The following is a 27,811-nucleotide window of genomic DNA, read 5'->3' as shown; positions in this document are numbered from 1 at the left end:
GATATATTAAGCGCTTTGTTCGATACTGTGCTAATATATTTTTAACATAGCACAAAATCCTGTATGCACTCCATGAGAAAAGTGTTGCTAGTAAAAAATAAAAGAAAAAATCAGTAACTTCCGATTCTTTATTCTTGCATCTACAAGAGAATAAAATAATTTAAATACAAAATGTGCTTGTAATATAATATTAATAAAATGACATGTAATGGAAATGACTAGGACTTGTTTGAGAGCATTTGAAACTGGTATTCCTTCTTTAATTCCTTAAGATTCGTTTCTAATATCGCCACCTAGAACAAAGTTATTACTTAATAAGTTAAAAATCAAAACTTATTTTTTTTTATTACTTGTTGCAAGCCCGTTTGTGTAGGTACCACCCTCTCATCAAATATTCTACCACAGTCGGGCTTGGCTGAAACCCTACCACACATAATGTTGGTACAATTATTTATAGATAGAAACATGCTCAACTTGTTTTGTATTCTACGTTTTTTTTTATTCTTTGATGAATTGACTATAGACGACTCAGCGGAAATAGCATTTGACTGACTCGTATTGAAAAATTCTAAACTCGAGTAACTGCTACTACAATAATTAACATAATCGAAAAATGGTAGTGTCACCTCTTCAAATCTCAATTCTTTTCTAGCCTCTTTTATATAACCTCGTATAATATTCATTTGCTCTAATAGAGGGTTATCGTCGTCGTGGGCGGGGCCTTCCACTCGACTTCCACTAGTCTCTGCCTCCTCACCCCGTCTCTGTCTCTCTCTCTGTGTTCTTTCTCTTTCCATTTGTATCTGTTTCTGCGCGCGTTCGTACCTCTGCCTTCGCACCTCATCTATCTGTGCCTCGGTTGGTAACTTCCGGAGTGATAGAAGATCTTCCTAGAATTACAATAAACATAATTAAAAATATAAATTAACCACAACAAATAAAATAAAAATATTATTTAACATTGAATATTTTAACTTTGAAACAATTTGAAATAGTGCACTCCTAATTTATAACTGTATAATACTGCATTATAATTTTAATGGGCATATTACTTTCTTTTTTTAATTATATTACCTTTATATAATGAGAGGCTGCCTGCCTAATAGCAGTCTGCAGTTTTGCCTGTCGCGTTGCTGGCTCCACAGGGAAAGCAGCTATCTGTTTGCTGAGCAAATCGATGCCTTCCGCAAGCTTTCCAATGCGCCCGCGCATTGCGTTGACATCTGCCAGGTTATATGTTGTTTCTCCGTCAAAAAGACTTTGACACATCTGGAAAGAAAGTCATATAATTTACAATATACATTATATTTCAATTTTTTAATCTAAATAGATAGGCAAACTGGCAATTGATCCCCCGGATGTAAGTGGTCACTACCACCCATTGACACTGTAAGAAACATCATATATAATTAGTGAATGGGCCACTGGGAACTAAGATATGATTTCCCCAGTGTCTGTAGTTACACTACCTCACTCAATCTTCAAATCTGAATACAATACTATGCATTGTATCTTGGCAGTAAAATCATTGATGAGTGGGTGGTATCTACCCAGGAGGGCTTGCAATAAGCCCTTCCACCAAGTATTGTATAGTTCTTAAAGAGTTCTCTTAAGTTGGCTTATACAGCTGAATAATACAGATAAATACTTCTCTGAATTCAGTTACAAAATATCTATGAGCACTCATTTAATTCCAGCTCCTTGCCTTAATCTTAATCACTTTCTTATAAAATTATGTTAGATATAACATTTTTATAGATTTTAACGCTTGCTTACTATTAAGTTTTATATAAATACATTAATTTTTCTGTTTTCAAATTGTCAAAATATATATAGGAGTACCTTTTCATACATGGCAACAGCTGGCTTTGCTTGATCCATCAAACTCCTCATCTGTTCATAGGCCGTCATAAGGACAGTTTTAGCGTTTCTGTTCTCTTGCACTTGTCTACGTAACTCAATTAGATAAGAACAGTGTTCACAAAGACGCAGACCATTCTTCTCATTTAATTCTTCAGCTTGAGATGTCTGCGGTCTGGATGGATCAACAATTGCTTCTAAAATAACATAATTTACGGGAACAATTTAGTAATATACGTACAGTCATAAATATTTGAAAAAAACGAATGTAAGTTTAATATAGATTTTTTTTTTCTGTAATGGGTACTCATTAAAATATTCCAATCTGAACAATGAATAATTGTTTTAAAAGGGCTAAAAATGAATTTGAAAATTCTACATTTACTACTTACATTCAACACATTGTAATGTTACAATGTGTTGTTTTCTTTGACTGATAAATGTTTTACATGTTTTTTTTTTTTTTTAGTTTTGGCTTTTATTTATGCCAAGAGGGCACAGATTATTTCGCCAATGTCACGTGCGATGGAGAAGTTTTACATGTTGTCCATTGGCAATGATATTTAATGTATAATTTTAGCAAAAACATATTCAAAGAATACAATAATGGCCAATTTAGGATTCTACAATTGAATTGTTACTCACTGGCTATGTTCAAGTCCAAGAACACAGAGCAGTCATGGCATAAAATAGACCCACATAGCCTACAATGGTGTTTTCTTCTTGTTAAATTAAATGCTTTAGCGCAGTTGGGGCAAAGCTTTACCGATGAACCGTCTAACCATGGAACAACCTAGAACAGTTAAATACCAATTTATATCACTGTTAACATTTCCTTATACCTAATGTTTAAAAATAAAAAATCATTATAAGCTTTTTGCATAAACATTGTACAAATAAAACAGTATAATATAATAGTAAAATATAATAGTAAAAAAAAAATGAAATATTAGTATCAAAGATAATCTAATATTAATTTAAATTATAAATTAGATATGAAATTGAATTTATACAGATAATAGATAATTATTATAAATGATTGTAAATTCGTATTACTAATGTGATTCTCTTTTAATCAAAATCAGTAGAGATGTATGACAATTAAAAACGAGTAAAAATACTTACTTCCTGTTCATGTAGTTTTCTTTGGCTAGGTTCACTAGGCATATTACACACTAACTTATCCAATCTTATTAATAACTTATTAGTTTCAGTAGCATATCTCTCTAATCTTGCTGAACGCACAGCCCTAAAATAATCAGTGGAACTCCGAGACACACCTATTGTCTGCTCCTCAAACGGATAGTAGTCTTGAGAATTCAACTTTAATGCACGATCGAATGTTTCTTTTAAATCCGTATCGTCTGTGTTTAGTATAATTTTCTTTGCTTTTCCAAATATATCCTTCAGTGACTTTAATACATCTTGTTCTTCCTGATGAAGACTTTCGAAATGGCTAGTAAGTTGATTCGCTGATTTCAAATCTGCTTTGCAAATTGGACAGAGAAATCCTTCTAACACTTCATCATCGTTTGCGGTCGCCATTTTAAAGAGTTAATTAAATATGTACAATTCACTATTCATTATAATTTAATTTGTTTACGATGAGTTTCCAACATCCACATACTTCATACATTACTCCCCTTTTCATTGACATCGATAAATGTCATAATGCGTTCCGTTTTTGCAATTTATTTATACGTGTAAAATTAATGATTATTATTCACATTTTTGTTTCTTAAATATAAGTATTTGTGGTAACTGTACCTTTAACTACATATCATATATCGTAAAAAAAATCGCTCTAGGCAAGGATTTCTGTTGACCCTTTTTTCTATTAAAAGTAAAACCAAATAGTTTTTTGTACTCATTGCCCGTAAGTGGGCTCCATATACGTATATACATAGTTTGACTTGACTACTTTAACTCATCTTCCCACCTGGTGACATTGTGGGGCTAAAACAAAAGATACTCCGTAACAAGTAAAGCTTTCTGTTTCTGCCTATATCTCCGCTTTTATACTTACACTCTATCCTATATTTACACTTGACGGATTTTGAGCGATAAATGATATACTCAATTATTATGGGTCTACGGAAAAGTCCGAAATGGCATGTGTTTTATCTAAGGAACATTTAATATATCTTTTTTTATCTGTTACAAATGATTGAAAAACTACTTTAGGTTATATGGAAACCAATTTTTTCCAGGCCTTTTTATTCTTTATTCAAATAAACATTTTTATCTTTATTTCACAATAAAATTACTAATCATATTGTTCATTTATGTCTTACTTATACAAACCAATACATAACTAAACATAACAAAATAAATATAAAAAAAGTACTTATATTGTATTGCTGAGCGTCATTCACATTCTTTATTAACAAATTGGTACAAAAATAAAACAAATATTACATTATAGATTTCATATATTCTGTAACATCATTTAACAATTCCTTCAACACTGGTAGTAGAGCCTGAGTTTCAGGCCAATCTTGTTTCTCAGCAGCTCTTATTACTGCTTGTCCAGTTAACCGGGCTGATGATAACTGTTGATTTGCTTGGAGCACGTCCTTGTCTTCAGCTTCCTTTCTTGCTTTTAAACTGTACTCTAGGAGGAGTTCTGTCAATTGCATTACCTTCATACAAGTTTCGGCACTATTGGACCAATTTCCATTCTAAAAAAATAAGTAAATATAAGTTCATAGGTGATTTGATGATGATATTCTCCTAATCGATTTTCGCCATGGCCAGTGCCAAATAATTTGTACTATTTCTCGACATAATATACCTATTTTATTAATATTGTTAACTCGGAATTATCAATATTTAGAAATCTCAATTGAAGGTCCATCTCTATGTAATAAATAAATTCAGTAAAATTCTCTTGTGGATATATAATCTTCAAAATAAAGCCCTGGCCGTGGCTGCTTTTATGAATCGACACAACTGCGGAGGAGATATAAGCTACCAGAATGATTTGAAACTATACTATTATTTATATACTACTCAGATATAATAAAGATTAAAAAAAAAAACATAATTTCAAAAATTCAATTATACACCGTCCAAATGAAAATAATTTGACGGGACTAAAGCGGTTGAAAGAAAGAGATAGCTATATGTTTTCTATCTAGTTTAAAGCAAACCAGAATAGTTTACAGGTACAGCAAAATCGGCGCGACTGTATACATAATATTAATACTTTATTGAGAATCTTAGTAATTTTTATTTTTGTTATTGTATTTTCAAATCATACATATTCAATTATTTTGCAAATAAAGCAAATTTTGTTACCAGTGTAAATCCTTTGTACGCTTTCAGTAGTCTCTGTCCCTTCAGCAAATACGTCGGACTTATATCAGCGTACAATTGCCATATCTCTGGTCTATTTTGATGTATCGATGTGATTCGTCCGAACAGTTCCAGAGCTCGTTTTCTTAACCTACATAAGGACATAAAGACATCAATATTACAAAGTAAAAATGTCATAACTGAAACCAAAACATTTCACTTAAGCTTGCAATCAATTTTTTTTTTAATTCATGAATAAACATTTTAATTAACAACACTGCCTTTAGAGCAAATGATCGTATATTAGACGGAGAGAACTAAAATGAATCACTTCCTAAATTTATTTAAGTGTAAGTTTCATAACTATTTTCTTATTGCGTAACGTATTTATGCAACTTAATTAATGAAATAATTAATTTTGGTCTGAAGATACGCCTGTTTACCTAACCAGAATTAAATCACACGAATAAAATGGTATAAGTTTTTTCACCTGGCAGCACTGTTTCCGTCGGCATCTTGTTTATCTTCAACAATTACCTTTGCAAGCAAAGAGAGCACATCGATATCTTCGAATTTACTTTTAATGTCGAGTATTCTATGACAGCCTCGCAAAACATCTTCAAAATGTCCCGTGTCCATGCTCACTATTATAACATTTTCCCAGAGCTAAGAGGCATAATAAAGATTAAATTACAAATTATTCTTCAATTAAGAAAATTGTATTTAGTACGCTGTAAACAATATGTAGGTTAAAAAAACAAGTCTTTTGATATATTTAACACCTACTTGCATTTGATTACAGTAACTAGACGCTGTCCCGACTCGGGTAGAATAAGTTTTATCTCGTGTTGTGTACGGGCACGCACGCGAGGGGGCGGTATTACCAGCGTGTGACAAATTAAGAGTTCATTATTCATTCATGAATGAAAGATGTTATAAAACGCCGACCCCGGCTTTTGAATTTCACCTTCGGACATCTCGTCAAAATTCCAAACATCACCCGCACCACCTAGATGTCCGAAAATCCACAACAGCGCGATTTTTAAGACATTTTCTGCCTCGCACAATTACTCTGTGGAACCAGCTTTCGCCGGCGGTTTTTCCGAACCGATACGACTTGGAAACCTTCAAGAAAAGAGCGTACTCTTTCCTGAAAGGCCGGCAACGCACCTGCAAGTCCCCCGGTGTTGCAGATGTGTATGGGTGTGTATGGGCGGTGGTAGTCACTTTCCATCAAGTGAGCCTCCTGCTCGTTTGTCATCTCTGACATAAAAAATACCCTTATTGCGAAGTTTACGGATAATAAGGACGGCTATTCATTATTAACTGACCTTCCAATTATCGTAATTGAATCTCAACGCCTCCATGAGCGCTCTGTACGCGCGGTTCTTATCTCCCTGTTTCACATACACTTTGGCTAAATTATTCCAAGCCTCGAACGTGTTCGGCTGCAAATATGTGTACATTCGATATGCCTTAGCGGACAATTCCCATTTTTCCATTTCAAGAGCTGCGAAACTGAAACAAAACAATCGAAATTCACTTATTCTATAACAATAAGATTAAGAAATGGAAAATACTAAGATTCTCCTGTTATTTCTTGCAATGAGAGACTTATATCTATAGTTAATTTATGTCACACGTTGAGATGAGAGCACTATGAAGTGTGATGTCAAAGACATTAAAAGGTTAAATTAAGTACAATAGCCTTACAAAGATTTTGTCCAATAATGTAAATTTATAGACATAACAACTCAATCAAATCGTATAAAAAAGCACACTTATGTCCGAATATAAATAGACTGCATATAATATTGTCTGTATAATTATTATGGGGTGTTTGAAATTGTAATTTATCTTTTTAAAAATATATTTTATGTTTACATAAACTACTGTACTGTATAAGAATATTATAAAGCTGAAATTTGTTGTTTTTTGAATGCACTTATCTCAGGTCAATATCTAGGTACCATGCCGATTCGAAGAAACTCTTTTTGCTTTCGGTAGCCTATTTATTAAGTTTATATAACGCACTAGTCGTCAGCGTACATCGTATTCGTACAATTCGTACATACCTTGACAAGCGATTACAACGTTAGGAGATGAAATACCTTTTTTATATACCCCTATGTTGGCCTCCTTTTTAGCTTATCACTTGTGATAAGAGTGGGTCGTACAATAGCCCAAGGGGTCAAGATCGATCCTGAGACTTTTTACAACGCTGGGCAGCCCGTAAATCATTGCACTATTGACGCTTGAATTCACTATAGAGACTATATAATATCAGGCCATTTACATTTTACATTAGAAGCCTGTAAATTTCCCACCTGGGCTAAGGCCTCCTCTCCCTTTGAGGACAAGGTTTGGACCATATTCCACCACGCTGCCCCAATGGGGGTTGGTGGAATACACATGTGGCAGAATTGAAATTTTTGTTGAATTTAGACACATGGCGGTTTCTTCACGATGTTTTCCTTCACCGCCGAGCACGAGATTAATTAAAACCACAAATTAAGCAGTTTAAGCACATGAAATTCAGTGGTGCCTGTCTGGGTTTGAACCCGCAATCATCGGTTAAAATGTACGCGTTCTAACCACTGGGCCATCTCGGCTTGGGATCAATCCAAGACCGAGTAATATTAAATAGGTTCAAACGCGCAGTAGTAATTTGTTAATAAATAATAACTAAGCTCACCCCAGTCTCAACCAGACACTCTCCTGTATAGAATTAATTTCAACCGACTTTTCGTAATGCGGTATGCATTCACCGTACTTCTTGTGATCGAAGAGGTAATTACCCCAATGCCTCTGCGCTCTACTGCTTCTGAAGTTCGAAAATTCCCACGCCTTGGCGTAGCAGTCCACGTCGTCTATTGAGAAATATAATATTATTTTAAAATAGTACATATTATAAAACATAAAAGTATAGTAAGTCATTGATTCAAAAGATTATGAACCACTAATATAAAAACTAAAAACATTGCAATTGTTTTGGGTAGATTGACTCTTTCAATAAAATATTTGGCGATCCAGTATTCAGCGAATGAGCGAATTAAAAAGTTGTATTCGGGAATGGCATAATATTTTAAGTTACGATTATTGTTACAGTACTATGAAAAAATTTTACATAATAATAAAAATAATGTTTCATATTTTTATATGAGTTTGTATACCTCAAGTTCAAAGGCCAAGGGTTATATTCCCTTGACCTTGTTCCTATTTGACTATTTTAAACATAATATTATCGTTATGTCGATTATTAAAAAATATATAACCTGTAGCATCTCCAAGGAGGCAGAATAATTTCACAGTTGGTTTGATGTCAATCTGTTGCTGTATCACTTCCGCTGCCTAAAATAAAATAACAAAATATTTAGCAAACCTCTAACTGCTCGACAAGGATCTCATAACGAAAAGGGACGTAACTTCAGTTTGGTAGATACACATGTGACTAATTTTCATCAGACAAGTACAGGTTTCCTCACAAAATTTTCCAATGTAACATTCGTGATTGCATATGTTAACTTTCAGGGACAAAAATCTCAGTATCATCAATAAATTATTTCAAACCATAACATAAGAAAGAGTAAATTTGTCCTAAATGTGCGTTCCTAGTGTGATATATATAATTTTAGTTTAGCTTTTTCCACCTAATCGATAACTCCCTAGGACGAAGTGCTTACAGAAGAACCCCGGATGGATGAGATTTGGAGCCGAAGAAAAATAACATTAGGTTTTGTCCTTCATCACATATTATTAAATTGATAACTTTGTTAGAAGTTTTCTGGGTAAAATCTATATTCCAAACCTGTGCTAGCTTTATTTAATATAATCTTGTATAATACGATTTTAAGGTACTTGTAGAAGTCTACTTGAAAACAATATATTTAGATAATATAAATAATAAATACCTTATGTCTTAATTGTAACATAGTGTAGCAAACAATGACATCCTCCCAGAGCTGCAACTTCAAGTATTCCTCGAGAGCTGCCTTCACGAGACCCAAGCTTAAGTACAAATCTGCCAGCTGCTGCTTCCAGTTCCAAGCTGGAGATAGACCGGTAGCCCAGAGATAAGACAGCCTGGAGAAAAAACAAATCATCAATATTCACTGACAAATTCGTATGCATAAATTAGGACATGTAATATATTCGTTTAACCAACATTAATATATATATATGTTTATCATAAAGCTGTAAAGGCTGTAAGGGCATGCAAATTTGTGTTTATAATAATTCATCTCGTGCTCGGCGGTGAAGGAAATCATCGCTAGGAAATTGCATGTGTTGAAATAAAACTAGTTTTTAACGGATTTAATCGCGTATATTAATTATTTTAACATCCCGACGTTTCGAGCACTTTGCAGTGTTTGTGGTCACGGGCAGACTAAGGTGACATTTGTCTGTTCGAATTACAAAAGAAATATTATTTACAACTACCGCCAACGATTTCTTAATTGATATCTTGAGTAGCGTTCCGGTTGCACGCAGAAGGCACTAACTGTATCTTAGGTCTTGCAGTCTGTTGGATTTGGGATTTTAAATTTTTAAAAAGTGGATCTCAAGTGTTAGAAAGTCTCCAACCATCTTCTCTATTGAAGTTCGGATGTTTTTGAATTTCAATAGCCTCGCGTATCATTCTAGGAATGAATCTGTGTTCTCTAGCGAGGATCTGTGGTTTATCAAATCGAATAAAATGGTTAGGTTTTTCCAGAGCATGTTCACAGGCTGCAGACTTTGAAGAACGCCTATTTTTGACATCTCCTATATGTTCCTTGACCCTAGTACCAATACTTCTCTTTGTTTGACCTATGTAAGATAAACCACACTTTTGTAATTCGAACAGACAAATGTCACCTTAGTCTGCCCCTGACCACGAACACTGCAAAGTGCTCGAAACGTCGGGATGTTAAAATAATCAATATACGCGATTAAATCCGTTAAAATTTAGTTTTATTTCAATGTGTAATAATCGCAAAAATCGAAGACAACAATTGCATGTGTCTTATTTCAACAAAATTCTGCCACATTTGTATCCACTAATATGCATTGGAGTAGCGTAGTGGAATAAGCTCCTAACTTTCTCCTCAAAGGAAGAGCAGGCGTTAGCCCAGCAGTGGGAAATCTACTGGCTGCTACTGTTGTAAGGCATGAAAAAGTAGCAGCATATGTTCTTCCAAGGAGTTCAAGCTCGCTTCATACCAAATTTCATCAAATTCGGTTCAGTGGTTTGGCCGTGATATTAAGAATGTTAAATTAGTTTAATTCATTTATTCCTTTTAAAAAAAAAGAATATTTGAAACTTAAAATAAGTTTGCCTTTCCTTTGACGTCTTTGTCTATAATATAAATAAAAAAAATTGATGCACCAGTTCAATTAGTTGAATTTGGAATTTATCATGTGATACATCATCATGATTTAAAATTTTAAATATATATTTTCTAATTTACCTGCTTGTATTAGAAACGCGTGATTTATCATTGACAATTGTCTCACATTGCATCATAGCGCGTTCTACTGTTCTCTTGTGGTTGGCCTCTAGTTTACATCTTATCAACAGAGCGGCCACTCGAGTAGACCAGGGTCCTTTCTTTTGGGACAAAACTGTTTTGATATATGGTTGCAGTTCTTCAGTCATCAGGTCATCTTTGGGTTGAGATTTTTGAAGATATTGGCTGAAAATAAAACAACAGTATAATTTTACCATTCCTTAAAAATATAATTGCTAAGTATAATTTTGTGTTATATTGTGTACAAATTAATTATTTGAGTAGGCCGGAAAGCTTACAGCCATAATGAATAAGCCTCCTGAGTACTTATGATTGGCCGCTATCATTGTCGTCGCGAATGGAATGATTTTTACATATGGTAACACCCATATCAATGGACAGATGTACCAATTAAGGATATTTTATTAAACGCATTTTATTAATCTAGGCACTTAAGCATCTTCATCACCCATATAGGAAAGGGAAACCACAACCAAAAGCATTTTTAAATAGATTGGATGTCAGGCAGTCTGATGTGAAAATATGCCAAATCAATTTACTAACTATGTATGCTCCTATTTTATGGGAGAAGGGTGAGTAAATGATAATTGATAGAGATTTGTTTAGAATCTTGCTTATAGCTACTGCAGTGTCATAAAAAAGATGGATCATACTAACACAGTCAGAAGACAAAGAGTCTGTTCCAAGCTGGGTAGTTCTGCCTGCAGAATATTTTCATTGAATTGAATCTTATTAAGCCTGACATCATCTTGCAGCTCAATTTCTGGTGGAAGGTCTGAACTTCCATGACTCTGTTCCGCTGAAGGGCGTTCCAAGTCTTCATCTAGTTTACTGAATAATGCAAGTTGTGCCTTAGCATCTTGTTGAAACTTTGTACGCTTGCCCAAAATACCTGAAATATTGGTTTTTAGTGTTAAGGATTTATAACAACTAATAGAAATAAAGTAAGAAGAATAAAAAAATATTCTTATGATGACATTAAGCTATAACATGCCTGCTTTGCTCAGATTTAAATAAAATCTTAGTAATTATTATTTTGAAAAAACATTTACTCTAAGTAAACATCCAAAGAAAAATATCACTTGGTGGTAGAGGTTTGTGGAAGGTTGGTAGGTACCCTACCCCTTCATCACATCCCCCATTTATATATGATCCTCTACCGTCAAATACCAATACTCAGTATTATTGTGTTCCAGTTTGAAGGGTGAGTGAGCTAGTTTATACAATCACAAGAGACATAACATCTTAGTTCACAAGGTCTGTGATGCAACACTTTTGTTACAGGAATAGATAATATATCTTATACAAAATGTTCATCACAATTGGATCAATGGCTTAGAAATGCATAGAGGACAAACATACAAACATTAATTTTAGCTATATAGATTATACCTGTTAATTCCAATTTTAATCCAGCCAACTCTCTAGCTTTTATCAGATATTCATCTACTTTTTGTACTCTCCCATACATCAAATATGCTTGTGCTATTTCCAAATACAATAGAATTTTTAATCTGTTATTTTCCAATGCCTGTGATTCATTGCATAACTTTGCTATTAATAGTTCAAGTTCATTATAAAGAGTAGCACTAGTATCTTCTAGAGCTCTTTGATGAGTAACTTTGCTTCTGAAGCACCACCATAAATTCAGCTGAAAATAAATTATAAAAGTATATTAAACTAAAAATTGCAATGAAGTTTGAATTAATTTTAACTAGTGGAAATAATATTAACTAGAAGAAATTCATTACACACACAAAATTAGTACATTTTTCTAAAATACATAGGAACAGGCCATTACTATGTTCCATGGTTGAAATATATGTGTCTGACAAAGGCAAATAAATAAAATAAATAAGTTTTGTGACTGAAAACTAACAATTTAAAACAGTTAGTTTTTTTTTAAGAATTGCCATAACATAAGCAACATAAGCTTCAATACTATTTTTTTTCTTTTAATATATTACTTAAGAATTTTTTTTTCTTTATAAATTTTGTTTTCAGAAGAAAGAACTATTTTTCCTGCCTTAACTAATAACATACTATTCCATATAATTAAAATAAAAGCTGTTCATGTTATTATAAAAAGTTATTATTTTTAAACTTACCAGACTTTGATCATGTGAAAAAAGTGCTGCAAAAATGTTTGATGATAGATACAATAACTCTGGATATAAAATATTTGTATACAAAGGTTCTGAATCTCTCTGTAAGTATGTAGTTACATCGACATCTTCAGGCCAATCAATACCAAAATACTGTTCTAAATGAAATTCATCGGGATGTGGATTCCAGTTTTGGTCACAAAATGTTAAAAATGCACTAACTGCCATTTGCAAAACCTTCTCTAAAGTGTTACTATCATAATGTCCATTTTTAAGATGTTTTACTAATGTATCTGTATCCATTCCATCACTAATGACTTTTTTTAATAATTCTGAATCTTCTATTAGCCAATGTCCGGACCATAGTTTCTTTATATTCTCTACTATTGAATCTAAAATAGAGAAAGGGTTTATTTTTTAAATTTAGGTTATGGAATTTAATTAATTTTAATATAGAATTAAAAAATGAAACTTACCTGAATCATTTAATTGGAAATCGAAGTTGCATAAAAATAATGTATCTTTATCTGAATGCATTTTAATAGTTATTTAATTAGACTATTTTGTTTTGTTTTAATTAACAAAACAATGGGTTGGCTTTAATATTTTGTAGCAGGTCAATACAACGTTTTGTAAAACATTTAAAACTAAAAAAACTCATAACCTATAAACGTTGAAACGTCAAATGATGTTTATATCACTGTAAAAGCAGGACAATTGGTATATTTTGTTTATGTTTGATAAGGATGCAAGATACTTGTCATACTAAAATTTTGTACTTATAAAAACAGTGAATACGAACAATTTGCATTATATAGTGAACAGAATAATGATTAATAAAGTGGGTATAAAAACATAGAAACTCTCTAAAGTGTGTAAACTAAAGGTTAGTTATAAAAAAAACAAACAAAACTTAAAACATGTGTTTATGACTTTGACATTAAACTTTTAAATTCCAAGTTGTAAATTTTATAATAATTTTGTATATTTTTATTTTGATTAAATGCATACAATTTGCTCTGCTATCTGCTCAGTAATTGTATAAAAAAACGACAATTGTAAATCAAAATTTTATCGAAGAGCTAAATTTGGGTGTAATGTGTATTCAATGATTTATAATCTGTGGCGTTGTAGTGATGGTGGGTGGGTGTCGTGTATTTTTAGGTTAAGAAATAGAAATATGATTTTATAAAATATATAACAAAACTTGACCAAAAATGAAAATTCCTCATATAATGGAATACGCACTGATTACAATACCTGCAATTTTGTGTACATTATTACTGTTAAAACTACTGTGTAATTTGCGGTGAGTAACCTAGCATAGGTTAGAATACTTTCCCGCCTGATAAAAAATCTTGTAATTGACTTGTAATACCAAAATTTCTCTTTTCAGGTCGACGCTGCCTTGGAGAGTGAACTGTTGGTTCTGTAATAGAAACTTTTGGGTCAAATTCACCGACCGCAATTGTTGGACTTGTCCGAAATGCGAGCAGTACAATGGTTTTACAAAGGTAATTTTTTGTATTATTAAAACATGAACGTCAATTTTAATACAGTACTGTTTTAATTTTTTATTGATATGAATCAACATGTATTTTACAGGACGGTGACTACAACAAAGTCTTAAGTACATCAAGTGAATATGTTTCTAAAAGTCCGAAATTATTCCAAAGAAGCCCGCCTAAAAATGGCCTCTGCAAAATGTGTAATATAAACCAACAGCTCAAGGTGACACAACTTGCAAATTTTGTTCCTATGAATGAAAGTAGATATGATGACGAAATTGATATGTACAGGTAATTACAGTGATATTTATGAATAATTAGTCATTATTAGATAAATTTATTACCACAAAGCATATATTTTTTAAATATAAATTATGAAGTTCTATCTAAAAGATGTGAAGTAAAATTTATCTTGTTATGTTGTCTATTAGCTTATCTTATTTAAACAATAATTATCATTTCAAGTGAAACTAATGGCAACATAAGAATGGAAATCCTTACCAAAATTGGATTTTGATTGCATACTAAAGATGAAAGTTAGTTTATATATATTTCTAATTAATCAGTTTAATTATTGTCATTTTTGATAATATACTAATTTTACTTTTACAGAACACAATTGGAAAAAGCCTACAAATTATGTAGCTCTTGCAAAAAAGTACTTCAAATGAAATTACATAAAGAAAAAGAAACCCTTTTGGGAACTAAACTTTTAGAAAAAAGGATGGTAGAAAAAAGTGATATTAAGAGATCAAAGCAAAATGAATTAATTAAAAATATAATCAATACAACATCTAGATTAATAGCAGGAATACTGGTTGTTTTGGTAGCGATTGAATGCTATGAAAATGCTTCGAAACATAGGAATTTATCAAATACAGTTTATAATATAAAAGTTATATTTTACAGTTTCATAGAAAGAATTATTTCTATAGTTAAAATGAAGACATTACTAACATTCCCATCTTTAGAGAAACAATTTACTGACATAAATAATGCTATAGATATAGACATATTTACAAGCTTTAACTCTGGACTAAATGATTTGACTCAAAAATCTTTAGGGAGCTTCGTTTGTTTTATACAGATTATTGGACATTTTTGGAATATTAACCAGACAAAATATAGCATTATTATTGACCTTTTGTGGTCCATATTTGTAGTAACTTCCATAGGGCATGTATATATAACTACAGATCCAATCATAATGAGCTTAATAAAAGTAAGTATATACACATTTAAGGGTTATATATACATATTTTTTAAATTAAATTTTAAATATTATTTTTTTTCGTATTTTTCAGTTATCAAGCACTCTGGCAGTGTTGCTTGTGTATAGTAACTTGAACAATAAGACTGTTAAAATGATTACAAGAAAAAATATCACACCAAAGAAACTGAAGAATTTAGCAAATGGTTCTCCAAAAAAATTTATTGACGAAGAAGATAATATATCTTTGGATACTGATGATGATGTGTCACTTTGTAAATTTGGTTTAAACAACTTCACAGAATCCTCTAATGAAACGACTAGTCCGTTAAATAACAGTCTGATCAATGGCAGGTCATTTACACCAAGAAGTGATAGCACTTGGAGCAAACCTAAATTGAATTCAACATTTAGTGTAAACTCTGTAATGTCAAATAGTCCAAATCCACTTTCAGATTCAGTTTTCATAAAGCCATCATTCAATAAATATCAAAAGAATATGAAAGATGATTCAGATTCAGATTTAGATGAAAGTATTAGTTCCTTGTGTATAAGTAGTCCTAAAAAGAAGAGTTCCAAAATGAATCCAGTGTTTGCCCTACGCAAATTCAATGCATCACCTAATTTCGTAGCTCCTACTCCCTTAAACCGTGCTAGGCCTCTAATATCCCCTAGTAAACTAGGCCACGGCACCTCTTGGGTCGCGGGCGGATACTGGGGAACCGAAGGTGAGCGACAGATATTCAATGTGAATGGTAGTCGCTCGTCAAGTCAGAGTTCGGGGTTTGAGTCACAAGCATCAAGCATGAATCAACGTAACCTCTTTTCTCATCCGCCATCACGCGAGGAATCGATTTGTGGGGAGCCAGAAAAATCGACGTTACTTCTTGACCGTTTCCAGAATTGTAACATGAATCATTTTAACTCCCATCAGCCCCCAAGTTTTACACCCATAAGTACACCAGTATTTCCTCAATTGCAATATAATAGTCATGTTCAAATACCTCAACCAAGATTTGCTCAGCAGACTTTTGTATCGCAGAATGTCTTTACACAGCAGCATTATGTACCAAACAGTATGTTCAAAGCCCCCGGTGGGTCCAGACTGATCAAATTGCCTCAAGACAATTCTTTCACGTCTCGTTAACGCTCAACTGCTAGTCAGATTGACGTAACCCTTCTCATTGACTAACGATTTTTTGCTTTTTTTATTCTTCGATCGTTTTTAACTAAATTTTCATAAACTGCCATTATGTTAAGAAATCTTGTTAAGTTATATCACATGCATTAGTTTTTAAGTGGTTATTAGTTGTAACGAGTGAGTGAAGTTAGTTGTAAGTCCATTTGCTGATCTCGTGTTGGTGCCAGGTGACGGCGATATGAAAGCATTAAGAATTATTGTATTGTTACAATTTTTATATGGACGTCACTGTCCTGTCTTGAACAAAATGTGATATTAAAAGACTAGTAATTTTTGCAAAAAGTGAAAAGAAATGATTCTTGATGTTATCATTGTTTTGATTTTGTCATCTTATAGTGAAAACTTTTTGTGAAGCTCCTGAAATAAAAGATATAAACATCAAATTTTATTTTATTTTCTTATGTAACCAACAAAACAACGAAAACGGCTATTTATTAACGATACGATTTAAATTATAGTTATATATATTTGTTTATTTAAAAAAAAAACAGAGAACTGGAAATCTGATAATTCTGTTGTAATTATTAATTCTGTACTTCGGTCTGTCAGTCAGTAACTGCTTAAAAATGTTTATGAACTGATCCAATAAATAATCCAGATGATTTTCGGAGACGTACAAGAGCACAAACAGCAACTTACGAGTTTCGCGCTTTTCTTTCACAGCGCTGTAGATATTGATGGGGCAAAGGGGGAACGTAAGTATCTTCGTAAAGAGTAGACGAATAATCCGAGACATCAGTGCACGCCCACTCATATTCCAAACTCTTTTTTAAGCCCCATTCTGTCACATTTCCCTGTTTATTTTTTAGATAATGTTAAAACATGGTTACAAAAATAAATTATTAAAAAGCAGCAATAATTTCAGGTAAATATTAATATTTAATACATACGAAACATTTTGTGAGATCTGGTTGTGGATAAAACTGGTGTGCACTTCTTTTGTAATAACGCATATTCGGTCCACACAGTGGCTTAGGTAGAACGTTATACACTAAGTCTGCTGTAGTAGCGAAATTCCCGCATGAATCGTGGCTATCATGCTTGATTATTGAGCGCACATTACCCTGTTCATAAAAAGACAGAACATACTGACGAACCAATATTTTTAAACAGACTACTTACTAATAATGACTTACTGTCTAGTCTCCGGTGAAAATGGGCCCCCTGATCGAAATCAGTCTTGTGGACATGATCATATATTTTGCAGGGAAAAATAAACTTAAATTAGATAAGATGTATTAGATTGGCATCACGATATTTTACGAGTTACAAAAATAAAGATTGACCCGAGAACTGAGATGGCTTTATAGTGGCTTAGAAAAAAAAATATTAGATGTATGTAGGTATGGTAGTTTATACCATACATAAATAATATAATTTTCGTTTCTTTAATAATAATTAACAATTCAATGGAAATTAGTATAGCTAATTATTGTTTCAGTAAGGGGAAACATTTTGCTCGTCCAAAAATTTGGCGTTTTCAGTATCGAAATTTTACAAATATCTTAACTTATACGTTAACGAACATTAAGACGATTCTACTGTGAAGACATGAAAAATAATTGAATTAGGATATATTAATATTTACGAAATATCGTAAGTTCGTTCTTAGCTCTGAGCACATGCTCCACGTGCAGTGCATATGTAATTATAATATTAAAGGACATTATTATATATTGTTTTTTAATTAAATAAATTAATAATAAATACGAGTTCAAAAGATTACTTGTGTAAACTTTGTATAGCTTTATATGGTTACATACATATCACAAATATATACCAAATAATTTCATATATGAAATAATTATTTCCCTGTGGCACGTACCTGTAAACTATTTAATTTGTTAATCCGAAACTCAGGCTGCCTAGATTCAGGTTTCAACCTTTCATAATCTATTTTTTCTACAGGTGGAAAATACAATGTACCTCTTTTAGGGCATTCAATTCTATCTTCAACCCAATTCCCTGAGAATATTAAATTGCACTCAATACTTCAAACAATTTTGTACACACGCAAATAAACATCTTACAACTATTACATGTGTATACCTAAAAGTACTCCTGTGTTGTAGATAGGACCTGGTCGAAGAGCTTTAGCTATTGCTTCAGTACGAGTTGGAGACTTTGGCCTTGTGTTGATAGTAGCCATATTTTTTGTTTAGTGGTAATATAACTAAATTAATTGATATAAATTTGTATATGTGCAATTATTAAAAAATGATTTTATATACATAGACATATATAAATATATTATGATGACATAATTTTTGACAAGAATGTTTTTTTTTTAATACATTTATAGACTATGGAGGAAGCATTGATTGAAATAAAAAATAATAATTATACAATTGAAAGATCAAGTACACTGAAATCAACTTTATTGCATTGTTAGTGTTATATAAAATAATTAACTTAGATTAATCCCTAATACAATATATTATAGCTTTTATAAACAAAACCTAAATATATATTATAATTACAAAAACGATTTTCCTATATTACAATAAAAGTAAACACTTCCAAATCATGATGTAACAACAATAGTGATTTGTTATATTTCAAAAACTATTGGACTATGTTATACCTACCAACATAATCACTTAAAATATTTTCTCATGAGTGATTTATAACAAAAAAGAGGTTTTTATATGCTACTTACTATTTGTGTTAATAATGTATGTACTTAAATATTAAATATGTTTATTCAGTCTCCATAGGCAGGTTGAGGTTCTGTTTTGGCAGGGATTGTAATAGTACTGAAAGTTGACTCTCTAATGGACCAGATTGCTGTACAATACTTTTCATGTTCTTTTCAATTTGTAAAAGATCCTGGTTGATAATCTCCATATTCTGAAAAATAATTGGTTCAACAGCATAAAATCTATTCATGATATTGATAAGAGAATAATTCATATAAAGTATAAAATAAATGGTTATTACGATACATACCTCTATCATGGATGTATAAAGATGTTTGAAATCTTTATCGCTGTATCTTATAAATCCACTAACGTTTGATTCAGAATCGGATGGCATGGAAGTCATTGTAATGTTTTCTAATACTGTATTATTATGAGTTGTTTAATGATAAATATATAGTTTGCGTTTAGACTTAAGCGTCTTAGAGCAATTTTTAAATTTCAATTTCCAATATCCAATGACAAGTCGAACATAGACATAGACTGTCAAACTGACTTCTATCTAATAGTAAATTAGAATTTGTGTTTTAAAATGTTGGTTAGTGTTCATGGTACAAGGTAGAATATAATCTATTAAAATCATTTTATTGTAATTAAATACAATACCATATTTGTTACGCATGATTTTAAAACATTGTATCCAAATTGTGTTTTGATATTTTTAAATTCAATATAATGACTATTCTTAAAACGACTACTGGAGTATGATTCTAAACTTACCTAACTGTGACATTGACGTAATGGAATCTAAATGTCAAGTTCAATAGAATTGACTGTCATCCGAAGAAAATTAGCAACCCCAATAGAATTTATAACCAATCCGGATCTTTCTACCGATTTTGAGCGAATGCTGATTGGTGGTGACTGCATATCCTGCTTGTGCTACGTCAATGGGAACAAGGACTGCAGTAGCAAATACGGAGATGAAGATTTTTAAAATACTATCATAAAAATGAAATAAAACAGTGCTTTTTGTGAAAAAAGTAAAGTATTCATTGGAATAGTGTTCGTAATTTTAAAGGTGTACGTGTGTTAACTAAATGATTACGTATTATTATAATTTTTACATGTTTTCCATCTTACTAAGGTCTTGTTTTTATTTGGTTATCGACAAAATTATTGATTATTAGTTAAAAGTTTAATTTAGTGCTTTAATATTTGGTAGTATTATACAATATTCGTTTCAGTTAATTTACGTAGTATTTTAGTTAGGTATACAAATACTCGTCTTCAGAATGCATTATAATAAAGCTAGTCTATTTATTTTCTCATATATCTTTTAATACTGGATTTCTGACTCAAAGAACATTATATTACACGATCAAGACAAAAACGACGTCTTATGTTATTGCAGAGGTTCATTATAGACATCAATTAAATCTTTAATCCAAAAAAACCTAAGATTTTCTTGTAAGTACACCTAATATAAAATGATGTATAAATAATAATAATATTTTTATTTACATTTTTGATAATAAGAAATTTGATAAGGATTAGCTCATCTTAGATGTCTATTGATTCAAAAACATCTTTAATCGTCTCATTCACAAATAAAAAATATTACCTTCTGGTTAACTAGATATTGAATATTTTTCACTTAAAAGTATATAATTCTGATTTAAATATAATAATTATCAAGTAAGTCTTATCGGCTACATCTTTTAAAATAGTACACTACAATGTATAAATTAAAAAAAATAGTACATTTCAATTATTAAACCAATGTAGAGCCTAAATCACTACTGGAAAATTATATCTATTTTATACTTACACCTCATTTATATTAATAATAAATTAAAAATAAAGTGAATCAGAAAATTTTGAAACGGTTGAGTTGGAATAATGCACTAATTAAAATTAATTTTATCCGTGGGAATGATTAATTAAATAAAGATGATAAAACAGTCTCACATGACAATGGGAACTGTGATAAATCATGAGAAAAAATGTTAAAATTTGGAATTAAATATTATAAACTGTATACTCCTTAAAACCTCAAATTAATCTGCCTTTTTGCTTAGATATTAACTTGTTTATAACTTCATTATTAAAATTAATACATTATTGCTGCCCGATATTAAGACAATGACTTGGCTTTAATTCAGATTGCACATAGCTAGTGAATAGACCGCATTAGGCGTCAGTAGGTTTGCCGGCGCCGGCCGGGCTGGCGTCGCGACGTCGCTACCCCCACTTCGCCCCCTGTCTCACATGATAACACTTTTTTCTTTTTTTTCATTTAAGTCTCTCGCATCGAGAAGTTTCATGTTTATTAAACGTAAATAATAGTAAAGACTTTAAGAGTATTTTAAAGCAAAAAATCCTCGAGAGCTTTTACGAGCTTTTCTATTACAGTCGACAATGCTAGAGTAAGTTGCCGGTAAGTCATGTCAGAAGAACATGACGCCAAGTGTGCGCAAAGTGAACGAACCGAGAAAATCGTGTGTACGGAGAGAACTTGTGAGTGTGTTGTAGAAGATAGAGATGAAAATGCAGAAGCGTGTGCCAATGAAGAAGGAAGTGCCATAAATAAAGAGAGTCTGAGCAGCGACGTCGATGAAAAGAAGGATGTGCCTAGGAAATACGGGAAAGGATCAATCCTCTGGACGAAGGAGGTTTCGAAGCTACGCGTGTCATGGAACTTGGCGGAAGGGACAGCAACGTCGAAAGACTACGTGGCGATATGTTACACAGGTAAGATTATGTTCTCGTTGTAGGGAGAGCTCATTCCCTTAATTATAACCGGTTTACACGTTGCAATAATATTTTACCCATTTTTAGATATTCTTAATTTTGAGTCGTCCTTAATTGAACGTTAGCTTTAATGAAAAGCTTTTATAAATGCAGACATAAAATTTAGTACAAAATATATATATATATCCTTTATATGGCAACGGACAAATGGGTCACCTGATTGTCAGTGGTAGCAATGAAAAAAATACAGCCATTCCTTAGATTGGTTCATCTAAGGAATGGTAGGGCGATGAAAGCATCGCCAAGGCGCCATCAACTTTGGAAGCTAAGATGTAATATGTCACTTGTGCCTGTAATTGCACTGGCTCTCTCACCCATTAAACCCGAACGCAACTATACTGAATATAGTTGCTTTGTGGTAATAATGCGATTATATGCATATTGTCAATAATACATATAAATTTTAAATCCTGGTTTACTTTAGACCGGTGTTATTTGTCAACTGTGATGCGTTATTTCAGGTGTCATGGGTTAGATAAAAAGGCAAGTGTTTGTCAGTCCTAAACTGCACTTTTAATTTTACTGAAAAACTGTCTGTGCCTGTCTTTTTGTAAAAAAATTATCTCAACCCCATGTTTTTACAAACAGAAACAAAATATACCGATAAAAGCCGCTTGTTTGAATCGGTATTACGCCGAGAAAGCTATCAAAATATCCTTTAGAAACAATATGAAACAAATTAATCGCTTAGAAATAAACAAATCTATATTAAGGGACAATTGTAATAACCGTAACTTCATAATAAATTTCGCTCGATTGTAAACGAACGAAAAACTATGAATGATATAGAGGCTAATTTCAATTATAAACGTTAGGGATGGTATTTTTTTTTCAAATTAAATTGGGACCTAAAGAAGGGTATACTCTTCCAAACAGAAACTATTTTTTTGAATTTGATTCATTTGTGATGGAATTCTGAGGACACAAAAAATTACTTCTACAAATGTATTGATGATTGATGTCTTTCTTTTTCGTTTTATTGTAATTTTAATGCTTTATTCGCAATTATTTGAAAGTTTACAATTGAGAGGTGCTTACAACTACATATATTATTAATACGGTGAAACATAAATATATGTTATGTTATTTTCCGATCTTCAATCGCTAATCAGATGCTAAATTACGTTTTCATATTTTCTATAATGAAATTCGTTAATCGCTATGTAGCATCCGTTGATTTGGGGTCATTTCTTAAAAGCTTCTTAACGTTGGAATCAACGAATCGTCCAATTAACTGAATTGATCTTAAACTTTGATCAAATTAAGGTTTGATTTTACTACCAAATTAGTCGTAACTAATTATAATGACATGAATTGTAAGAGTTCATTATGGAAAGTAGTAAAGTCACAGAATGTTAACGTCCAACTGCTTGGCTAAAGCCCTCTCTTAGAGATTCTTTCACCTCGCCGGCCTAATGTCATACCTTAAGTACCACAGCCTATTGTCCGTAGAGAGTAAGAAGTTTAAAGTTTTGAGTATAGATGTCATTTTCCAAAAGTATCATGTAGTTTAGAGTTTATCATCCGATAGAAGCAGTTTTCCTCAAGATTTTTTCCTTCTTCGTCGATCATAAGATAAGTTATAAAGATAAATTAAACACATGAAATTTAGCGGTACTTGCCTCGTTATAAATTCATGTTCTTCGATAAGCTTTACGTGTTTTAACTACTGGGCCATATTAACTTATAGTGTAGTGTAAATTTTAATGTTCAATGAGTAATTATCATTACGTAATTCCGGTTTTAATCACGTTCTTTATAAAAAATGCTCGACATCTTTCGAGGAGACTACGGTTTCCGTCATCGTGGAGCGGACGCGTCGAAATGACATCGCTGACGTAAACATATGTGAAATCGGAATTAATAATAATAATATAATTTAATTTCGAATACTTATTCACTATGAGCAAATTAAATAACGTCGAATACATTGTCTAACTATGGCTGCTATACGAACGAATTTGAATTGAGCTTAGAACGTATGACTAGACAATTATGAATGTTCCTGTAACCCGATAAACATGAGAACCTAGCATTAACGTTAATAACATGATCGGCGTTATGATTGACTTTGCAGTATCAGGCCATCGAACTTTAAATAGTTTTATAGAGTAACCAAAAGTTCTAAATGATTTCGTAAGACATACGTTGCAAGGGCTCTTTTTTTGATAATTGCTTATCCGATACGACTAACGCACCACTTGTTTTACTTTGTTAGTACTCTGCTAGAAATCTTCACGGAAATACAAAGTCTCAAGCTGATATTGATTTTAAATAATAAATAAATATTGGACAACATCACATACATTACTCTGATCCCAATGTAAGTAGCTAAAGCACTTGTGTTATGGAAAATCAGAAGAAACAACGGTACTACATACACCCAGACCCAAAACAACATTGAAAACTAATGAACTTTTTCTACATCGACTCAGCCGGGAATCAAATCCGGGACCTCGGAGTGGCGTACCCATGAAAACCGGTGTACACACTACTCGACCACGGATGTCGTTGTTTTGATGATAATGTTTGAAATCTATGGAATGGGAATGTTCAATTAACGGAGTTACATGTTCGATTGGTAAAATTTCCAAGAAGTATCCAGTGGAAAGCATAAGTGACCGGCAACGTTAAATCAGGTATATATATATTCGTTATAATGTTCTAAAGAACTTTGTACAAAAACTACACAGTACTAGACCGAAGTTTTTGCTGAGTGTAACTTTTCTTATACCCGAGACTGGATACGAGTTGGTTGTAACTGTACTGCGTAAGCTTGTTGCATTCATTGAAAACAGGAAGCTCTGCCGCCCTTTTGATAAAATCGCTTCACTTGCTTGAAATATCTTCGTAATGTTCAATGGAACCGCATGTACCGAGCATTCATTTCAGAGGAAAATACGATGCAAATGTTCTGATTTTTTTTTTTTAAATTAAAATAAGTTATGAAAGAAACCTTATAAATTTATTATAAATTTAATAAAATGAACTGTGTTGTAAATCTCTATAGTACCGTTTTGATAATTAACTAAATATGTAACTGTTGTGTCTTCATTACCCGTACTCTGAAAAACCAACTCAGACCCGTCATGAGAAAGAAAGAGAGAATTAATGTTTAAATTATCGTTTCATTTAAATAACTTCTGTTTGTTATTAATATTATATTTACTTCGTGGTAGGGCTTTGTGTAAACCAGTCTTAATAAAAAATATATATAATGAGTATATTTTTAATGGAGTCAATGATAATTTCAAGTTCAAGAAAGTGCAATTTACGCCTACGTGTATTTAATTGTGCGTCCGCGCGGGCTCCCGCGTCGATACACTGCAAATTGATAGCTTTTATTACTTGACACACCGTTTTATTAGCACTATAATGGCTCTGACTCAGGCAACAATTCTTATGTTATTTTTTATTTATACAATATTAATGACCGCACATTGACTTTTTGGTTCAAAATTTATTACAAAGTCAAGTTCAAGCTTACCGACGGCCAAATACGCTACATTTGATTACGCAGGTACATTAAAGTATTACCGTATTCCATATGAGCAGATTATAATAAAAAATAAATGAATAATAAAAATGTTGCCAGTTTAATTAATTATTAAGATACTGTTTTTAAATATAGTGATGACAACACGAGGGTTAATGAAGCTGGATCGAAGTTATATTATTCTTATTCGTTATTATAACCATCGAGAGCTGTATGTGCAATCTCAAGAAACAAAGCAAAGGAGAGCGACGCTGGGCACGCGACTACCAGTCCATTACATAAGACCCTTGTAAAGCCTTTCACCAGAAGCCGCGCAATTTCCTCGTTTAACTATTTTTTAGGCCTAATGAGTTATCTATGTCATTGTTATGTATTATGGTTATTATTTTTTGCCGATCGCTTACTTAACCAGTCTAATACAGAGCAAGAATATGTAGCGGCAAAATTTACAGAGACACATTGTTAAAAAATAATATTCTCTTTTATACCGTTGTTATGCATTCTGACTATCGAAATCTCTGAATTTCAATCTGTGAATTCTTTAGCGTAAATCGTTTTTGTATTTTATTCAATACTTTTGTTTTATTATATATATGGATGTAACTACTTCCGTAACAATTATAGTAGCAATCTCCAATTTCACCCGACTTTCGCCGATTCTGCATTCGTATTCGTGTCACGACTGTGTCGTCGGACTTCAAAAGAGCGTTGTGGTTGAAACGATTGTTGGTAATCATATTCTTAAAATACTCAATTCGAATTTCTGCAAACCGGTGTGGCAACAGAAAGTCGAATTGCATGGTGCTTGATTTTGTGTGCAGTGGTTGATAGCGTCGCCGGTCGCACTGAGCAATGTGCAGGTCACCACGCCTCAGTGGTCGCATGAATGAGCATAGCAGGCCCCGCGCGCCTCCGCCCCGCCACTCGGTTTGTGAATGAAGTCCCCACCGGCGCGTGCCTCACCGCTCACGCTCAGTCGCAACGAGCACCGCTTCGCTACGCGAGCGCATGTTCCTATTTTGAATTTTGACGGGTCGAAATTCGAAAACGCGAGTATTTGTGTTACAGTTTTTTACAATTAAGGAGACTCTTAGCCAATACGTTAACTGTGGTGAACAGTGGACGTATTGCACACACACACACACATAAATCGGCTTTTGGGAAAGTCATCACTAGACTTATTAGGTAAGTAATTAAAAGCGAATTATCCGTCTATAGCTACGAAGGCTAGTGTATCATATCTAGTTTGGTGACACGTAGGCTAGGTTCAATGAAAAATACGACAGTGGGCTGCGCAGTAGGTGTTTGCCCACGTTATTACAAATATGGTTTATGTAGTACGCCGTCAAGTCTTCTTCGACATCGGGCACGTATTATTTGGATGATTACTGTAGGTGTCAGTCGGTAATACTTTCACAAGCTCTACTTAAATCGGCGCTATTATTTAATATATTACACTCAATTATAAAAGTTTGATTTGAATAATACGATATTGTCGTTTGCGCTATAAAATGAGGGCCACTAACACTAATGTTTCGTACAACTTATGTTCTAAAGATTAATGTAAAATATCTGACAGCTGTCATTTTTGAATTTTAAATATATGTTATCGTCAAACAACAACATTATCTATATATATTTATATATATTATAACATAGATGAAAATGTTGTACAAACTTTATTGGATTATGATCAATACGACTACTAATTCGTCTTCGACTGTCGAATAATATTGAGCATATTCTTAAAAAATAATATCGTTCCACATTTAAATTAGAAAATATATCGAATCCACGGTAAATTAACTAACAGTTAAATTTTATGACTAGTACTGCTTGATAACAAATGCAATAAATTTCCATTAGCTTTTAAAGTAGTTTCTTTGCCTAGATTAAAAAAAAAAAAGTTCAACGTATGAGAGACTTGTTGCTGACCCTACGCAAAGTTTTAGAAATGAACAGATGTTTTTCGTTTATTTGTAAAAACTAAAAGCAGCCTAGGCGCCGATACAATGGGCCATTTAAAAGGCGCTGACGGCGAACTACCTGGGAACGATTCGCAACTTTTTCATGCAAACGATTGCGCCCGTATGCCTTTGAAATTGATGACACCACCATTGTTGGTACGGCGATCGATCACCTTGCGATACGACACCCCATTAAACAACGTA

At 32.5% G+C, this 27,811-nt stretch overlaps 6 protein-coding genes across 9 annotated transcripts in view; 2 read left to right on the top strand and 4 right to left on the bottom strand.

The window, feature by feature from the left end:
- Window positions 1-114: 114 nt before the first annotated feature.
- On the bottom strand, window positions 115-3,496 carry LOC125064640 (rabenosyn-5). The gene is made up of 6 exons (XM_047671794.1): window positions 2,986-3,496; window positions 2,506-2,653; window positions 1,843-2,057; window positions 1,075-1,269; window positions 627-890; window positions 115-293 (listed from the first exon to the last, which is right to left on the bottom strand). Exons 1-6 carry the CDS (start codon window positions 3,403-3,405, stop codon window positions 219-221), a joined length of 1,317 nt encoding a protein of 438 aa, XP_047527750.1. The 5' UTR covers window positions 3,406-3,496; the 3' UTR covers window positions 115-218.
- Window positions 3,497-4,258: 762 nt separating this feature from the next.
- On the bottom strand, window positions 4,259-13,610 carry LOC125064541 (tetratricopeptide repeat protein 27). Its single transcript, XM_047671639.1, has 12 exons — window positions 13,249-13,610; window positions 12,776-13,164; window positions 12,060-12,318; window positions 11,325-11,559; window positions 10,608-10,832; window positions 9,069-9,240; window positions 8,433-8,508; window positions 7,853-8,027; window positions 6,489-6,675; window positions 5,648-5,823; window positions 5,161-5,308; window positions 4,259-4,541 (listed from the first exon to the last, which is right to left on the bottom strand). The coding sequence occupies exons 1-12, from the start codon at window positions 13,307-13,309 to the stop codon at window positions 4,275-4,277; spliced, it is 2,370 nt and encodes a 789-aa protein (XP_047527595.1). The 5' UTR covers window positions 13,310-13,610; the 3' UTR covers window positions 4,259-4,274.
- A 274-nt stretch (window positions 13,611-13,884) lies between these two features.
- Window positions 13,885-17,068, top strand: LOC125064829 (transmembrane protein 201). The gene is made up of 5 exons (XM_047672080.1): window positions 13,885-14,081; window positions 14,169-14,286; window positions 14,378-14,571; window positions 14,893-15,502; window positions 15,585-17,068. Exons 1-5 carry the CDS (start codon window positions 13,990-13,992, stop codon window positions 16,635-16,637), a joined length of 2,067 nt encoding a protein of 688 aa, XP_047528036.1. The 5' UTR covers window positions 13,885-13,989; the 3' UTR covers window positions 16,638-17,068.
- Window positions 16,940-18,840, bottom strand: LOC125064830. Its single transcript, XM_047672082.1, has 5 exons — window positions 18,741-18,840; window positions 18,517-18,656; window positions 17,582-17,755; window positions 17,331-17,485; window positions 16,940-17,048 (listed from the first exon to the last, which is right to left on the bottom strand). Exons 1-5 carry the CDS (start codon window positions 18,838-18,840, stop codon window positions 17,000-17,002), a joined length of 618 nt encoding a protein of 205 aa, XP_047528038.1. The 3' UTR covers window positions 16,940-16,999.
- A 212-nt stretch (window positions 18,841-19,052) lies between these two features.
- Window positions 19,053-19,873, bottom strand: LOC125064808. Its single transcript, XM_047672042.1, has 2 exons — window positions 19,641-19,873; window positions 19,053-19,541 (listed from the first exon to the last, which is right to left on the bottom strand). Exons 1-2 carry the CDS (start codon window positions 19,734-19,736, stop codon window positions 19,392-19,394), a joined length of 246 nt encoding a protein of 81 aa, XP_047527998.1. The 5' UTR covers window positions 19,737-19,873; the 3' UTR covers window positions 19,053-19,391.
- A 395-nt stretch (window positions 19,874-20,268) lies between these two features.
- LOC125064884 (E3 ubiquitin-protein ligase HECW2) overlaps window positions 20,269-27,811 on the top strand; it is a 103,463-nt gene continuing 95,920 nt past the window's right edge. Inside the window, exons 1-2 of one of the 4 annotated variants that reach the window (XM_047672182.1) lie at window positions 20,269-20,373; window positions 21,746-22,084. In XM_047672182.1, coding sequence (XP_047528138.1) covers window positions 21,778-22,084 — 307 coding nt within the window. In that variant the 5' untranslated portion in view covers window positions 20,269-20,373; window positions 21,746-21,777. Of the gene's footprint in view, window positions 20,414-21,745; window positions 22,085-26,610; window positions 26,826-27,811 lie in introns of those variants that run through there. The other 3 variants (XM_047672181.1, XM_047672183.1, XM_047672184.1) reach the window with 3 other exon arrangements.

The sequence above is a fragment of the Vanessa atalanta genome, chromosome 6 (assembly GCF_905147765.1).
Source record: "Vanessa atalanta chromosome 6, ilVanAtal1.2, whole genome shotgun sequence".
NCBI lineage: Eukaryota > Metazoa > Arthropoda > Insecta > Lepidoptera > Nymphalidae > Vanessa > Vanessa atalanta.
Note: the sequence above shows the minus strand (reverse complement) of the source record. Positions and strands in the feature narration are given on the sequence as shown.

Coding starts and splice junctions, on each gene's coding strand:
- LOC125064640 (XM_047671794.1), bottom strand. CDS start 3,405: ATGGCGACCGCAAACGATGATGAAGTGTTAGAAGGATTTCTCTGTCCA. Junction 2,654..2,985: donor GAAAACTACATGAACAGGAA/GTAAGTATTTTT, acceptor TAACTGTTCTAG/GTTGTTCCATGGTTAGACGG. Junction 294..626: donor AAGAATTGAGATTTGAAGAG/GTGACACTACCA, acceptor ACTTTGTTCTAG/GTGGCGATATTAGAAACGAA.
- LOC125064830 (XM_047672082.1), bottom strand. CDS start 18,840: ATGGCTACTATCAACACAAGGCCAAAGTCTCCAACTCGTACTGAAGCA. Junction 17,756..18,516: donor ACAAATTAAATAGTTTACAG/GTACGTGCCACA, acceptor TTTTATGAACAG/GGTAATGTGCGCTCAATAAT. Junction 17,049..17,330: donor GAAAGAAAAGCGCGAAACTC/GTAAGTTGCTGT, acceptor CTTTTATTTCAG/GAGCTTCACAAAAAGTTTTC.
- LOC125064541 (XM_047671639.1), bottom strand. CDS start 13,309: ATGCATTCAGATAAAGATACATTATTTTTATGCAACTTCGATTTCCAA. Junction 13,165..13,248: donor TTTCCAATTAAATGATTCAG/GTAAGTTTCATT, acceptor TCTCTATTTTAG/ATTCAATAGTAGAGAATATA. Junction 12,319..12,775: donor TTTCACATGATCAAAGTCTG/GTAAGTTTAAAA, acceptor ATTTATTTTCAG/CTGAATTTATGGTGGTGCTT.
- LOC125064829 (XM_047672080.1), top strand. CDS start 13,990: ATGAAAATTCCTCATATAATGGAATACGCACTGATTACAATACCTGCA. Junction 14,572..14,892: donor GACGAAATTGATATGTACAG/GTAATTACAGTG, acceptor TTACTTTTACAG/AACACAATTGGAAAAAGCCT. Junction 15,503..15,584: donor TCATAATGAGCTTAATAAAA/GTAAGTATATAC, acceptor CGTATTTTTCAG/TTATCAAGCACTCTGGCAGT.
- LOC125064808 (XM_047672042.1), bottom strand. CDS start 19,736: ATGACTTCCATGCCATCCGATTCTGAATCAAACGTTAGTGGATTTATA. Junction 19,542..19,640: donor TTTATACATCCATGATAGAG/GTATGTATCGTA, acceptor ATTATTTTTCAG/AATATGGAGATTATCAACCA.